At 56.3% G+C, this 13,685-nt stretch overlaps 3 protein-coding genes across 3 annotated transcripts; all 3 read right to left on the bottom strand.

The window, feature by feature from the left end:
- Positions 1 to 888: 888 nt before the first annotated feature.
- EsH8_X_000611 (uncharacterized protein) lies at positions 889 to 2,309 on the bottom strand (the record flags this gene model as incomplete). Its single annotated transcript, XM_083274699.1, has 2 exons — positions 889 to 1,972; positions 2,053 to 2,309. 2 exons carry the CDS (start codon positions 2,307 to 2,309, stop codon positions 889 to 891), a joined length of 1,341 nt encoding a protein of 446 aa, XP_083120091.1.
- Positions 2,310 to 3,719: 1,410 nt separating this feature from the next.
- On the bottom strand, positions 3,720 to 6,100 carry EsH8_X_000610 (uncharacterized protein; the record flags this gene model as incomplete). The annotated part of the gene is made up of 3 exons (XM_083274698.1): positions 3,720 to 4,859; positions 4,922 to 5,383; positions 5,450 to 6,100. The coding sequence occupies 3 exons, from the start codon at positions 6,098 to 6,100 to the stop codon at positions 3,720 to 3,722; spliced, it is 2,253 nt and encodes a 750-aa protein (XP_083120090.1).
- Positions 6,101 to 8,145: 2,045 nt separating this feature from the next.
- Positions 8,146 to 9,885, bottom strand: EsH8_X_000609 (Zn(II)2Cys6 transcription factor; the record flags this gene model as incomplete). Its single annotated transcript, XM_083274697.1, has 2 exons — positions 8,146 to 9,687; positions 9,883 to 9,885. The coding sequence occupies 2 exons, from the start codon at positions 9,883 to 9,885 to the stop codon at positions 8,146 to 8,148; spliced, it is 1,545 nt and encodes a 514-aa protein (XP_083120089.1).
- Positions 9,886 to 13,685: the final 3,800 nt, after the last annotated feature.

Below are 13,685 nucleotides of genomic sequence, written 5' to 3'. Positions count from 1 at the left end.
GATCTCGCGCGAGGGCGCAAACGGCGCGGCGGGGTAAGCGGGTGCAAGAGTGAGCAAACACGAATCTTGGCTAGCAGCCGTTGAGAAATGCAAAGCCACTCGGGGGTAGGCTGTGGTGGGTTCGAGAGGAGAAAAGCAAAGAAGGATGACGGTTGCTTGCTTGCAGTGCAGCCTCCCGGCGCCTCCAAGGTGAGGGGGAGAGAGGCTATTGGGATGTGAAGACGTGAAGTTGTCACGGACGAGCTGAGGAGCTGAAGAGCAGAAGGAAACCAGGATCGAGGTACAAGATACATCCATACACCGGGCGAGACGGGGCAGCAACGACCCGGCAGAGGGCAATGGGACGGGAAGGCGCGCAATGGAGACTGCGCAAGCTTAGTCATTGGACGGAGGCTACGGGAGGGGCTACGGCGGCAACGGCGGTGAGCCCCGGGACGATAGGGGGAAACGGTGGGCAATTGGCCAACCATGCTCACTAAAACGACCCATCCGGTTGGACAAGCGTAGATCCCCACAGGCAGCTACTGCAGGGACCACCGCTGAAGGCACCGTTGAAGATATTGCAGAATACATTCCATCACGGAACTACTTCGCCATGACCGACACCGACACCGACACCAACAAACATTGTTTTGGTGCGGTTCGAGCGGGCTGGTTTTCCCAGGCCATGCAACGGCTTCTTTTTGCGTAGGCCAGGCCGGGTACTCGCTCACCGATCTCTCTCCAGACATACAGGAACACAGGACACGGGCACATGAAGTCCGCATAATGGCTTCTAGGACGGACGGGTGCATGTCGTACATCACCGACCTCTTGCGGGGCCTCTGGAGACTGTCTCTTTGTCATCATCATTCAATTGTCAACGGCCGTTAATAATCAGGTCCCCCTCTAAAGACGACTCTCTATCTGAGCCGCCGGCGCTTCTGTGGCTGCCGCCGGTACTTGAGCCCGTCCCTCGTCCGCCAGGACCTGCTTGAACACCGTCTCGACGTCATGCTCGTGGATCCAGACAGGCTCGACGCGGTTCGTCATCCTCGTCCGCAACGTCTCGTCCGTCTCGACCACCGCCAGCCTCTCGACCTTCTTCTTGTTGGTCGAATGCACCGTGTCGAGCACCCGGTCCGTGTGCGCCTTCCGCGTCTTCTCGTACAGCCTCAGCGCCCTCGCGATCTCAGCCGCCGTCGGCAGCTCCGTCGCCGTGGCGGGGAACACGTGGTGTAGTGACGATGCAAAGGCCCACGCATCGTCAATGGCCAGGCTGCCGCCCGCCGCGAACGCGCCCCCGTGCGCATGCGCCGCGTCGCCCGCGAACGTCACCCGGTCCTGGCCCAGAACCCAGCTCTCCAGCCCGTGCGCCGACGAGTTCGGGTACACCTTCAGCGAGTCCGCCGGCGTCGCGTCGATGATGTCGCGCACGAGGCGGTGCCAGTCCTTGTAGTGCTCCTTGAGCAGGTCGATATCGCTGTCCGTGTTCCAGACCGTGTCCTTGTACAGGGCGTCCGGAGCGTCGGGGTCGCTCTGGTGGGAGGCGACGATGCAGAAGAGATCCCTGCCCAGCTTGGACATGAACCATGTGCGGTCCAGGCCCCACCAGTGCTCGGCCTCGTCGGGGATGTCGGGGATGTGAGCCAGGTGCGAGATGGGGTAGACGGCACGGAACGCCGTCCAGCCGGTCCACTTGGACCGAGATGACGGGACATAGAAGCTTCGCACGCCCGAGTGGATGCCGTCGGCGCCGAGCAGAACGTCCGCCGTGGTCGCGGTGCCGTCCGTGAAAGTGATGTTCAGCCTCCCCGTCGACTCGTCGTTGCTGATGGTCTTGAAGGCCTTGGTGAGGTGGATACGGGCAGGGTCGATGTGCTCGAGCAGGGCCTGCTGCAGGTGCGGGCGGTAGAACCGCGCCGTCTTGTGACGAGGTTCCACGTCGCCGTGGTGCTCATCGACCGAGACCGTCTCGCCAGTCTCGTAGTGACTAACGGCGACATCAGTTCTCTGAGATTCTTTGCGAGCTCCTCCCCTCCTAGTTGCGCACGCAGCATCGTAGGTACTCACCGATAGATCATGGGAAACCCCGACTTGTTGCGGAACGCAATCGAGTCGTCGAGCGCATTCTGGATGCCCAGCTTCTCCAACGTCCGCAGCCCGTTCGGCCCCAGCGCGATCGACGCGCCGACTTCCCGCAGCTCCCTCGCCTTGTCGTAGATCTGGACGTCGATGCCCGGGTGGTTCTTCAACGCAATGGCCGCCGTGAGACCGGCAACGCCGGCGCCGACGATGGCAACCTGAAGCTGCTGCTGGCCGTTCCCCATTGCGGCTTCTTTTGGATGGTGTCAGAGTAAACTTTCCCGCTGCAGAACACGCACTACTCGAATGCACGACACATATTCCCGCGGGGGCTGGGCCCCCCGACACATTTATCGTCGCCGGGGGGTGGTGCTGGGTTGCTGACCATTCGCTGACGCGCACCGGCTCCGGGCTGCGAGATAACGTTGGTTCGGTGGGTCGGCGCCGAACCCGGCGTGACGCAATATCGCCCTGGGATGGTGATACCGCGTCTGACACCCCGCAGCGCGCACTCGACGCAGCGCTTTGGGCCTCTGCAAACCGGGTCTGGACGGGCGGCTTGCGGGCGGAGGACTCACCCGCAGCCAATACGACCCCTTTGGTCGATTCTCGCACCATTGCAGCCCACAATGAAGACACTGATATGGCATGTTTCTTCCCTTTTGGCAGTTCACGTCGGCCCCCTCCCGACACCACGCTCGGCGCCACGACCGGCACGGTCAAAGCCGACCGGAAGCCGGGCCTATTTTTACGAGCGTATGCCTAAAAGCGCTCTGCTTGACTTGTCTGTCTCCACGATCCGATGGATCTTAAAGTGCGCTTCCGAGGCTTCGGGTTAAGACGAGCCAACAACCCAGGGTGTGATCCAATCTCTCGGGCCTTGTCCCACTTGGCATTCGGTTCATAAGCGGAATGCGTACAGATTCCTAATCGAGAGCTGGAGAAAACTTCTGGGTGCTGTTCCGAGGCGCTAGGTTAATTCAAGAGTTCTTCTAGACGACCCTTCCTTTATACTTACCACTCACTATTCTGCATCATCATGCGATTCATTCTTTCCAGGACTTGGATACTGAATTATATTGAGCAAAAAGTAGGATATCTTATCGTGCAATCACCGAGAGAAGCAAAAGAAATGCGCCGAGGGGGAATCGAACCCCCGGCTCCCCGACGCTGCTGGATGGCAACGGAGAATTTTACCACTAAACCATCGGCGCTTCTCATTGGTTGAAGTTGCTAAAAGGTGGCTTATGTAGGTGTGGCTTCACCTGGTACTATTATACGGGATCACTGAGCTGACGTTCGAGAGGTGCCATCCAAAAAACGAATTCCAAAAAGAACAAGATTTTACAGTTTAAACATTTGCATGATATTTGAAGGCAAAACTCAGCCAAGCCATTGGTGGGATTCTTGAATCGCTGTTTAGCCACGACGCAGACACCCGGGTACTAGCAAATCGGGCCTGCCGAGCCTCCGTGTAAGTCTTGTGCATGATGCCAGAGACGCGCATTCAGCATCTCGCACACCAAGAGTGCCAAGCAAGTATTATTGTAGCAACAAATTCCTTTCTATTTTTGATGAAAAAGTGGTATATTGGTGTCATACAGGTCATATTCCAAGCACAGGTCTCTCACCCGCCCCCGCCCCCCCCCCGGCGATCAAATTCCATTCAAGTAGTCGGGGAAGTCCATTGCATCCACCTGGAACTCGGTCATCAACGTGCTCCAGTCTGGGAAATCCTGCATCACGGCGCTCCAGTCCATCCCATCGGCACCTCCCATGCCATCCAGCGCGCTCGACCCCTCCTCGGCCTCGGATCTGTCGTCGGTCCCTCCCGGTGTCGGATACGATTCCTTCTCCGCGCTGCCACTTCCTTCGTCGTCGCGGGCGCCACCCTGCTGCCCAAGCCCTTGTCGTATGGCCAACGCCTTGGCCTTCAAGGCATCGATCACGGTGATCTTCGCCGCCGGCCCGAACCCCGCGCCCAAGCTCCTCACCAGTGCGAAGTTGTCTTCCACGCTGACCCACGCCCTCTGCACGTTGGGCCCCTCGGGCTTCACGCACAGGTGCCACAGCACGTATAACAGCATGTGGTACTGCGGGTACGCCCGGAATGACCACCGGTACGGCCGCAGCAGCTCGTCCGACGCCATATTCAGACCGGCCTCGAGGATCCACAGCGCCTCGACGAGGTTCTCCTCCGTTGCGAACGACTCGCGCGCCTCGGGGTGCTCCAGGTTGAGCCACTGCTGCCGCGTGACTAGGTCGACCTTGCGGATGATGAAGCGGGCGACGACCAGCGTCTGGCGCTGCTGGGGGACTACCGGGTTGCAGTGCTGGAGGAAGCCCTCGGCGTAAGCGCGCAGCTCCTCGACGATCTGGGCGCGGACGGACTCCGGCGTCGGCTTCTCAGCCCACGAAGAGGCCAGCGCCGCAAGGCGATGCCATGTGCGGGCGCTTTGGATGTTGATTAGCCCCATGGTTAACTGGGTCCAGCCGGGACGTGACGGCGGGAGCTCCTTCATCTCGGGGTATATGTCGCTGTCGTCCAGGTTCGACGGGAAGCTCACGCCAACGTGCACGTTGAAGCTCGTCGGGTTCTGAATGCCGTAGTCCTCTGCTGCTCGGCCGTCCCGTCCTAGGAGGTGCCACCATAGCCGCCTTCGGATCTCGGACTCGAAGGGGGAGAGACCAAGCCTCGTACCGTCTCTATGCAGACCAATGGATTGTGCGGCTCGTATGGCTAAACCGTTCAACGTCCATAAGCCTCGACCAGGATTATGTACCTTGAGCGCCGCCTGTGAATGGTATTAGCCCATGGGATGCCTCGGGCAAGCTGGCATGGTATAATTGAGCTTACCAAGTAGACGGAAAAAGCTTCCAGCAGCTTGACTGAAGGGTGTTCAAGGAAGTCGGCCTTGGCAAACGCTTGTTCCAGCCCCGTCTTGAAACGATGAAGACTGGTCGCCTTGTCTTCTCCCATGATACTGCGGACCGAATTTGGTTCCAGGACAACAGTAGAGACGAAGAAGACGGCAAACACGACTGCCAGTGCTTCCATGGAAGAATTGAGTGGGTCGTCTATCACCGTGTACATAAGGATCTCCGTCGTTGGTCTGTGGAGTACCTTGTTGCACACCTCAACATGGTCGATGTAGGTCCGCCAAAGCTCCATGGCACCCGATTTTGAAGGGAGTAGGTCGGCCACATTCAGCTTGAGATCCGGGGCGGAGAGGATGCCCATAGGATTGAAAGGCGACGGAGTCGCGTGCGGGGCTGGCTCGCTCCGCGGTGTCGTCAGGACTGACTGTATATCATGCTCCTTGTGGCAAAGTTAGTCCCGTATTATGCACAACACAAAACAAAGACGCTGAGCTGCGGGTTTTACCTCTTCAATGACACGAGATATGAGGACCTCGTCGAAATACTGGCTCGACGACCCCTTCCGCACCAGGATCTCGTCGCCCGGGCCCTTGTCATACGGCCCCGAAGGCGGCGCTGTTGCGGGCCTCGGAACTGCATACGAAGGATTGCTCGTGAGGAATTCCGAGACCGAGACCGATGCCGGAGTCGGCGTTGACGGTGAGTCCCGAAAGGTAGCATGATGTTGCTGGCCCGCACCGGCCACCAGTGTCTTCTCCAAATCGGAGATCCGGCTCGCCACATCGGCGATGGTGGTCTTCCGGGCCCGGCGCACCGGCTGCTCCGACTGGGGATAGTAGCATTGAAACCCACCCCGGGCGCATGAGGAGCAGGGTGACTTCTTGTCGCAGCGAATCTTGCGGCGGTGGCAGAGGTTGCAGGATCGCTCAATCTTACGACGGCCCACGCCGCCGCCGCCCCCGCTTCCGCTCCCGCTTCCGCTTCCGATGCTGGTACGGATGCTGTTGTTACCAGCCCCACTGCTGCTGCCGCCGCTGCTGCTGCCACCGCCATCCACAGCCGTTGGAAGTCGTGATTGACCCAAAGGCAACGTTTCACGTGCTTCTTTCGATGAGGGCCCTGGTACCACCGGAGTGGATGTCGAATCTGGATCCATGGTGCCGGTACCGACAGATCTGGGCAACGACGGATTTGTATCAGACATTACCGAATGCTTGTGACAAATGATATCCTCTGCATGTCCCTTGGCTTTGCTGCTTTGCTCCAAACTGGCCGGGGCTGAATGGCTACAACTCCCATCAGCCAGTGAGGTGGGTGATCGATCCTAGGTCGATAGCCAGGCGTGCTCGGCCTCGGCGGCGAAAATTCGCCGAGGCCGACAAAATGAACGTCCGCCCCGCTCGCTGAGACCACGCGGCAAATGACGCGAAACCCCTGTTGGCCTCACAAGGTGGATGGGATCCATGCAAACCCGTTTTCGTTCGCTGTCGTCAGAGCGCCCGCTAGGCTTTGTCTTCCGGAGAGCGCTCCGTCCGAATGCATCAGTCAGCGGGAAACTTTGCAAAAAGCAACAAGCTTCACCGAGGTCGCCGAGTACAAACTCTTTCCTATCCCACCTCCACGTGTTTGGTTTGTGCGGTTCCTTTGATGGGCGGGAGGCAAACCCTTCTTCCCACGAAGCATCTAGCGCAGCCTCTACGAAGCTTACGACTCCTATTGCTGTGTTGGCTCTTATAACCATCGGTGGGATATTGATGCCATAGCGCCGATGCCCTGCACGGGAGAGGTATCTCGGCAAGAGCTAGACCGGCCACGATGAGGTTTTGACCTGCGGAAAAAAAAACCCCTGGGCAATATGGATAAGGTTCGACTTGCTAGGGACACCCATATTCCCACAACATTGCTTGTTATCACATCTCCAGGGGTTGGGTAGCTGATGCAGCGAATGGCTGGATGTATTGGCCCAACTCATGCGCTTATATGGTTTTCGGGCCGCTCATCGTCAGTTCTGCTCGAAACGATCCATTACTCGTGCATCTCATTACCTTCCTGGCTTCGGAAGCGCTAACCATTGCGCAATATCGCGATCCCATCCGTGCCAGTATTTTTGCTCGAATGCGACGCTACCCTGTCACATACGAACTTGGTGAATCCTAATCCTAGTTCTCGCTCGGAATGGCCCGCGATGGCTGAATTGGGCGCACCATTCCGTACGCACTCACCTCACCCACCTGTGTTTCTTCTAGCGCGTTCGACGCTGTCCGCGGTGGCTGCACCAAGATCGGTCCCCAGGCGACCGGGACCTGCTCACACGTAGCCTAGGAACGAGTCCTTTGAAGAAACATCCCACCGTTTAGACTACGACAGAATGGCAGCCTGGATGGAAACTCATCATGTGAAATGAAACGAAAACAGCTACTTCTGTCCATCATGTGCCATGTGGTGTCATCCAATGCGGGACGGGTCTCTCCCTAATACTGCATCCTGCTTTCATGAAGCGCGTATAGGGTTACTGCGTAAAGCTTTGACAGTGGCAGCAAAACAAGGTTTTCGGTCGAACTTGTGCTTAGTTCATGCAGGATGGCCGCAACACACCATAGGTCCGATGCTGGCATGAAACTCAAGTGCCACAAGTGACAACCCATAGCCAAAATCAACGTGCGAATTATGAAATTAGAGCCATCATGGCATGTCAGATGAGAAGCAAGCGAGATCAGACACGTCTGCCCGTTGAATACGAACATTACGACGACTGTATTGGCAATGAGCCGAGAGAAAGAATGGTATCACAGTTTCTGTAGTTTGTCGCCGAAGCCCCCCCGGCTTCTGTATCTCACTCATAGCTACCAAAGCTAACCTGGCCTTGGAATCCCCCATGGTGGTCTTCAACCGTTCCTTTCGTTGGTCGATGCTGTAGAAGTTGACCATATACCTCTGCCACACACGGACACCGTCGCGCCTAGTAAACACCATACCAAGTAGCCCTCGATCGAGGAAGTGCCTCCAAAGATCAATGGCCACACAAAAGAAAAAACAAAAAAAAAAGATGTAAAAAGGCAAGCTTACATGGCTTGTCTTGTGCCATAAAACATCAATTCCCATCAGTCGTTACATAATAAAGTGATATGTTACCGCCTTGCCCGGCCGGTTGAATAAATAGTCTCAAACAATTCAAGGAAGAAAACCAAAGCCGACGCTCTGCTATACGCCCACCGAAATGGGAGGCAGATTCTGCATGTGGTCGAGCCACGAAGACCCGGGGTTCGCCTCCCTCAACTCCCAGACGGACTTGAGGAATGCTGTCATGGTGCTCTTGTATTTGGAGTTTGTGGAGTCGGTGAGGGACTTCATCGCCTCCAACGCCGCCTCCTGTTCCGCCGGTCCCTTGGCCTCCATGGCCGCCAGTGTGTATGGGAAGCTGACGCAGCGCTGAGTCTCTTGCGAGACCGTAAACGTCATCTTGAGATCCGAGATGATGCTCTTGGCCATGGCGGAAACCATCTCATCCTTTTCGCCAGACTTGTAGCGGAGTCGATGGATATACAACATCGCCCCCGTCTTGTAGATTCGGGTTTGCGCTAGCATGTGGATCACTTCGCTGGTGGTGAAGCGGTTCGTGAAGTCCGGCGGGATGACAGGCTGCCATTCGTCGATTTCTTGCTCCAGCGTGTCCAATGCTTGCATTTGCTCCTCGACGTCGACTCCGTAGTAGAGGCTGTAGCTGATATGGCACAGGTCGTACAGGTGTTGCAATATTGGCATGCATAAGCCCACGTATGCGTCGACGTGGCCCTCCTCTGGCGGAGCGATCCCGCAGACGGGTAATTCGCGCTGCATCAGGCATTCGTTGATGTCCACGGCCGTCAGGTAGACGAGGATGTAGTGTGTCCGGGCGCTGGATATATGTGCCGTCCCGAGGAGATGGCGGATATGGCTGAGAACGTATCGGCGGACAGGCGCTGCGCTCGTTCCAAGGGCCATATTGGAGAAGTACACGATACCCAGCCCCAGACCCGCCCACGGTAGCAACTCTTCGCGTTTGAGTGAGGGCAGCGGGCACGATTGCAATTGCTTGATGGCCATTGCGCCGCGGTGGAGGTTTGCCTCCGGGTCGTACTCGCCCGTCTCCAAGCCCATCGCCGCCGCAAACGCGCTATACATGGCAATGTAGGCGTCTTTGCCATGGTCAAATAGGGAGAACAGATGGACCGTCATGTCGAGCTGCATGCTGTCGACGAAAGTCGGACTGATAAAGTACTGCATGAAGTTGGACTTGTGCAGCAACCGCGATATAGAATTGCGTTCCACCGTGTCCAGCCGGCTCAAGGTACTCCCATAGGGGCTGAGAGACTCTAGGATCCTCGAGGGCGGGCTCGATGCCGAATCGGATGATGAATCTGAAAACGCGTCGTCGGGAGGGCTGCCAGTAGTCGTTCCGGTCGATACGCTGCTGGACTTTCGGATCTTCGGGCAGGGTGCGGGGCTGACGCTCGTGACGGTCGGCGTCGTCGTCGAGATTACGCTGGTCTTCCGGGGGATTGGATTCGGACACGGTATTCCGCCGCCCATAATCTTACTCCGAACTACCATCTTTGACCGTCCCTTGACGGCGGACCGAGGCACGGGGCGCACAAAGACGCAGTCCCGGCCGTTCATCATACAGCGGTCGCATTGTGGATTACCTTCTGAAAAGGTGCATTTTGATTTTTGATAGTAGCATGGCGCACAAGCCTTCGCGACGGGCTAGGAGCGTGTCAGCATGGTCAAGACGAAGTGGTTCGTCGCGCCCCATCGTAGAAGGAAACGGACGACCGGTTTACGACGATGGCGTGGACAAGGACGATGCGGTCGGCAACGAGACGTCGGTGCTGCACCAACGCGAAGGTCATGTGGAATGCCCGATGGGAATAGGCGGCGATGAGAGGCGGCTGCACTCACCATTGTAAATCAAGTTCAGGTGGGGTAGTCCATTCGAGATGCTCCAATAGACAAAGTTCTGCGGGGGAACAGGCGCAACACAGCTGGGACACGAGGAATTCTGGGTCGAGGGAGGCTGTCGGCGGGTCGATGATGATTAATATCTCGGTGGGAAGAATGGCTCTTGGGCCCTGTCTCGCTTGCCTCGAGGACGGGAATTCCTTCGACTCGTATCGTCAAGGCGAGTCGTCGTCCGCTAGTTGTCGCGCTACTGCGTGATGAGTGGTGCGGCTAGAAGATGCGTGTGCTGTCAGACAGTGGTAGGACAGCGTGTGTTCGTCGGGTAGGTGCAGCGAGTAGCGTTGGCGAGTAAATGCCGAAGGAGTTAAGGAGAAAGAGGGATGTAGAAGTGATGTTATGTTATGGCTGTTGGGCAGACGGGGAAGAGTGGTAGGGGGTCTGGGATGTGAGAATAAGCTTCGGGCATGGCGCGGATGGACTGATCAAGCGGTTAAGCTGAGGTAGCGGTCTGATGCATGGGGATCATGGGAATGATATTCGGTATCGGAACGGAGACTTGAGGCGCTTGGTCTGGTTTGGCCTGTTCGGGCGGAATTGGGTGGTGGTCAAATCGAGTCCATGTATCCTGCAGTCCCCCCTTTTGAGAAAGGGAATTGTTACCGGGTGGAGGGGGGAACCGGGGGTTGGATGAAGGGACGGGGATAGAGGAAGAGACAGAGGGTCAAGGCTATGTAGAGGAACGGAACGGTCAATTTGTGGGTGTGGGTGGGCGAGCAAGACAAGGTATGTATTGGACAGGATGGGATGGGATAGTAATCGGGTAGGATGGCAAGATGGCGATTGTTGGATCAGGCAAAGAAGCTGAGTGCTTGGCTTGTACTATACGGTTACACTACCACTTTGCTTCGCCTGTTTGGCGGTAAAACCCGAACAATAAAGACGGCTGGAGAGATAGAAAGGCGGAAGAATCCAGAAGTCCCCGACTACAACATAAAGATTCATCAAAATTGTGAACAGAGTACAGCCTCATTCTCCGCGCCTCCATGCGGGCATGCGGACATGCGGACATGATTACCAAAAGGGTTTACTTAGGTACCCCATACAAGCAGATGTCTCCTCCACCACCCCTGCCCCCCCTCCCCCTCAGCTTTTGAGCTCCCGCCATTCCATGATGGATTGCGGTAGGCAGAATGCTGCATGCGGGTTGTGTGTCCAAACTAACACGTACACTACTTGTAGGCGATACTTGTGCTAGTCCGTGCGTCCCTGAAAGAGAGGGGAGGGGAGCTTGCGACGCAAGGCAGGACTAAGGTATCCGTGTACTCTACTAATTATGTGCAACTGTTGTATTTGCATTAGGCCATGGCCACTCTGCTTCAACTCTTACAACACTGCTGGCCCCCTGAAACGTCGCCATGGTGTAGTTGCAATGTGGATAGTGGGCACGCCCGTTGGCAGAAGAAAAAGTGGCCTGTTTTGACTTTTTCCTTGTCCTCGCACGGATGCCGTGGACGGGGAGGAGGGTGGGTGGACTGGGACCTGGGACTGTAATTCGGGGTGTGATTTGGGGTCTGAGAGGAGGAGAACGAAGGGGGGGAGGGCATGCATTTCGAGGCCCTGGTTTCCGGGGGAGGCTATTGAAGATCAGATGAGCGGCCTCTCCCATCCGCTTATTGACTTTCCGTGCCTCAACAGAACTTGCTACGAAACAATGAGACGTCGCCCGGCATCGCTTCGAGCGGCAGGACCTGAGACCAGGTAGAGAAGCACAAGCCTGGGCACCATTTTTCTCAACAGGGAAGCCCCCAGCTGGTACCAAACACTGAAGCCGCTTGATGTCATCTCACCTCGATTTGCATGGAGGACACGAACTGTCTAACTTGTTTCCACCGTATGTTGCGTATTTTGATGTGCCTCTGATACTGGGGCACGATTCGTGCGTTTTCTTGAATACGGCAATCCAACATATGGCCTGGTAATCCTGCGCTGGCTTGGAGAGTGTACAGTGTTGCGAGCTGGGTGTAGCACTCAATCCCAATTGCAGGGCGGGCAGTTCATTTGTTCCGAGCTGGCACCTGGCTGAAGAGTGACTGAGACCCTGGCATGGCATCTTAATGGCTATAGCTCCCGGGGCCCGCGTCCAGCTCAAAGTGACAGAGCCAAGAGCAGAAGAGGACATAGCGCAGGAGCCTGGATTCGTATGGTCCTTCCGTGTTCATGTTTCGGTCTATTTTGTCGTAATTTCTGACTGGCTTTGTTGGACAAGCCATCAGCGACTGGCACGGTGTCTCAGAGGGTTGATGCGTCGTCGAGAACTGTGTCAGTTGGCTCGTTGCGGAATCGCGGGCACCGGGGAAAGGTTCCTGCAGGTTGCTGCATTGCACTGCAGTACCTGCTGCAGTCTTCAACGCTCGTTTGTGCACTTGTGCCTGTACGTCGTTATGCATGCCTTGCTGGTCTACTATACCGGTAGTATCTGTTGAATGATGTTGCCCGAAACACCAACCATCCATCGGTCGCACTCATCAACGAGAACAAGACCCATTTTAGCCGCCAAATCCACCCTGGTTCGTCGTATCACGCCGAGAGGCTTGTACCGTAGTAGTAAGTCCGCAAAACGCCCGTAAAGATCCTGCGCAGCACAGGGATGTCTACAGGACGGAGTTTACTACTTCAGTGCCTAATAGCCACCAAGTTACTGGGGAGCATTGGGGGGATGAATCTGATAATTACGGAGCATCAAAGACGCGCACGTGGATCATTACATGTGACATGCCGCTAAACTAGCACATGTCAGGCAAAGGCATGCTTCCTAAGCCCGCAACTGAGTCGTACACTGCCGTCTACCACAGCATGCATACCCACCGGAAGCATTTTACTCCCTCAATTATCCCACGTGGAAGAGCCCGATACCGCCCCTCAGCGCGTGGGTTTTCATCTCCGTTTATCTCGATCTGCACTGCATCTTTCGCATGGTCGTGCAGAAACTGAAATGGCCCCTTGAAGGCTAATTAGCCCCCTTTCTGGCACATGCTGTGTTTAGCCCCAAAAGACGGACGCAGGAGGCATCTTGATCGGAGTCGACGAAATTGCTGGCATTGAACAATTTCCCTCTCGCGCTCTCGCAACGCAAGACAAATCATCCCCCGTGGGCACTAGGTGCCTCTGGAGCATGATGAAAAGCACGACAGGCAGGCCGCTGAAAGTTTGATGGTTACACCACCGGCTTCCTTGTAGTCCTGGGCGTTTTCAACATGGGTAAAGTAGTATGTATACCAAGTCGCACGAAACAGAATGACTCCGTTCCACAATTCCATCCAGCCCAGATCCATCCACTTTGCACGCGGCTGCCAAGCCAGAGGAGGCTCACAATCTCCTTCAAACCCAGGCTTGGCATCAAGCACCACTACGTGGTGGATGGTGGCGGCACGAGATACCGAATACTGACACTTGGCTCTGTCGCTTGGCTGTTAGTCGTGGGCTCAGCAAGCCCAGTGTGGACTTGCATATCATATTTTGCCTGCCAAGCTGTGGAGAATGTGTTACGCTGTCACTTAATCATCCTCTTGGCAAGCAGACAACGGCATCTTTCATCCTTCAAGCCCATAGCCCCTTCCGCTACCATGTCTACGAGTAGATGTATCGCCACCACAGCGAGGCAGTACAGCTTGGCGCACCCGTCGTCGAAGTTGTCCAATGTCATTACCCCTACGTCCAATTTCAACACGCGAAATACAATCGTCCATGGGCTCAATAGCCCAGGCCGCAATATCTCTATTACTCGCAGGGACAATTTAGGAGAC

The sequence above is a fragment of the Colletotrichum jinshuiense genome, chromosome 10 (genome assembly GCF_051148585.1).
Source record: "Colletotrichum jinshuiense chromosome 10, complete sequence".
In the NCBI taxonomy this organism is placed as follows: domain Eukaryota; kingdom Fungi; phylum Ascomycota; class Sordariomycetes; order Glomerellales; family Glomerellaceae; genus Colletotrichum; species Colletotrichum jinshuiense.
Note: the sequence above shows the minus strand (reverse complement) of the source record. Positions and strands in the feature narration are given on the sequence as shown.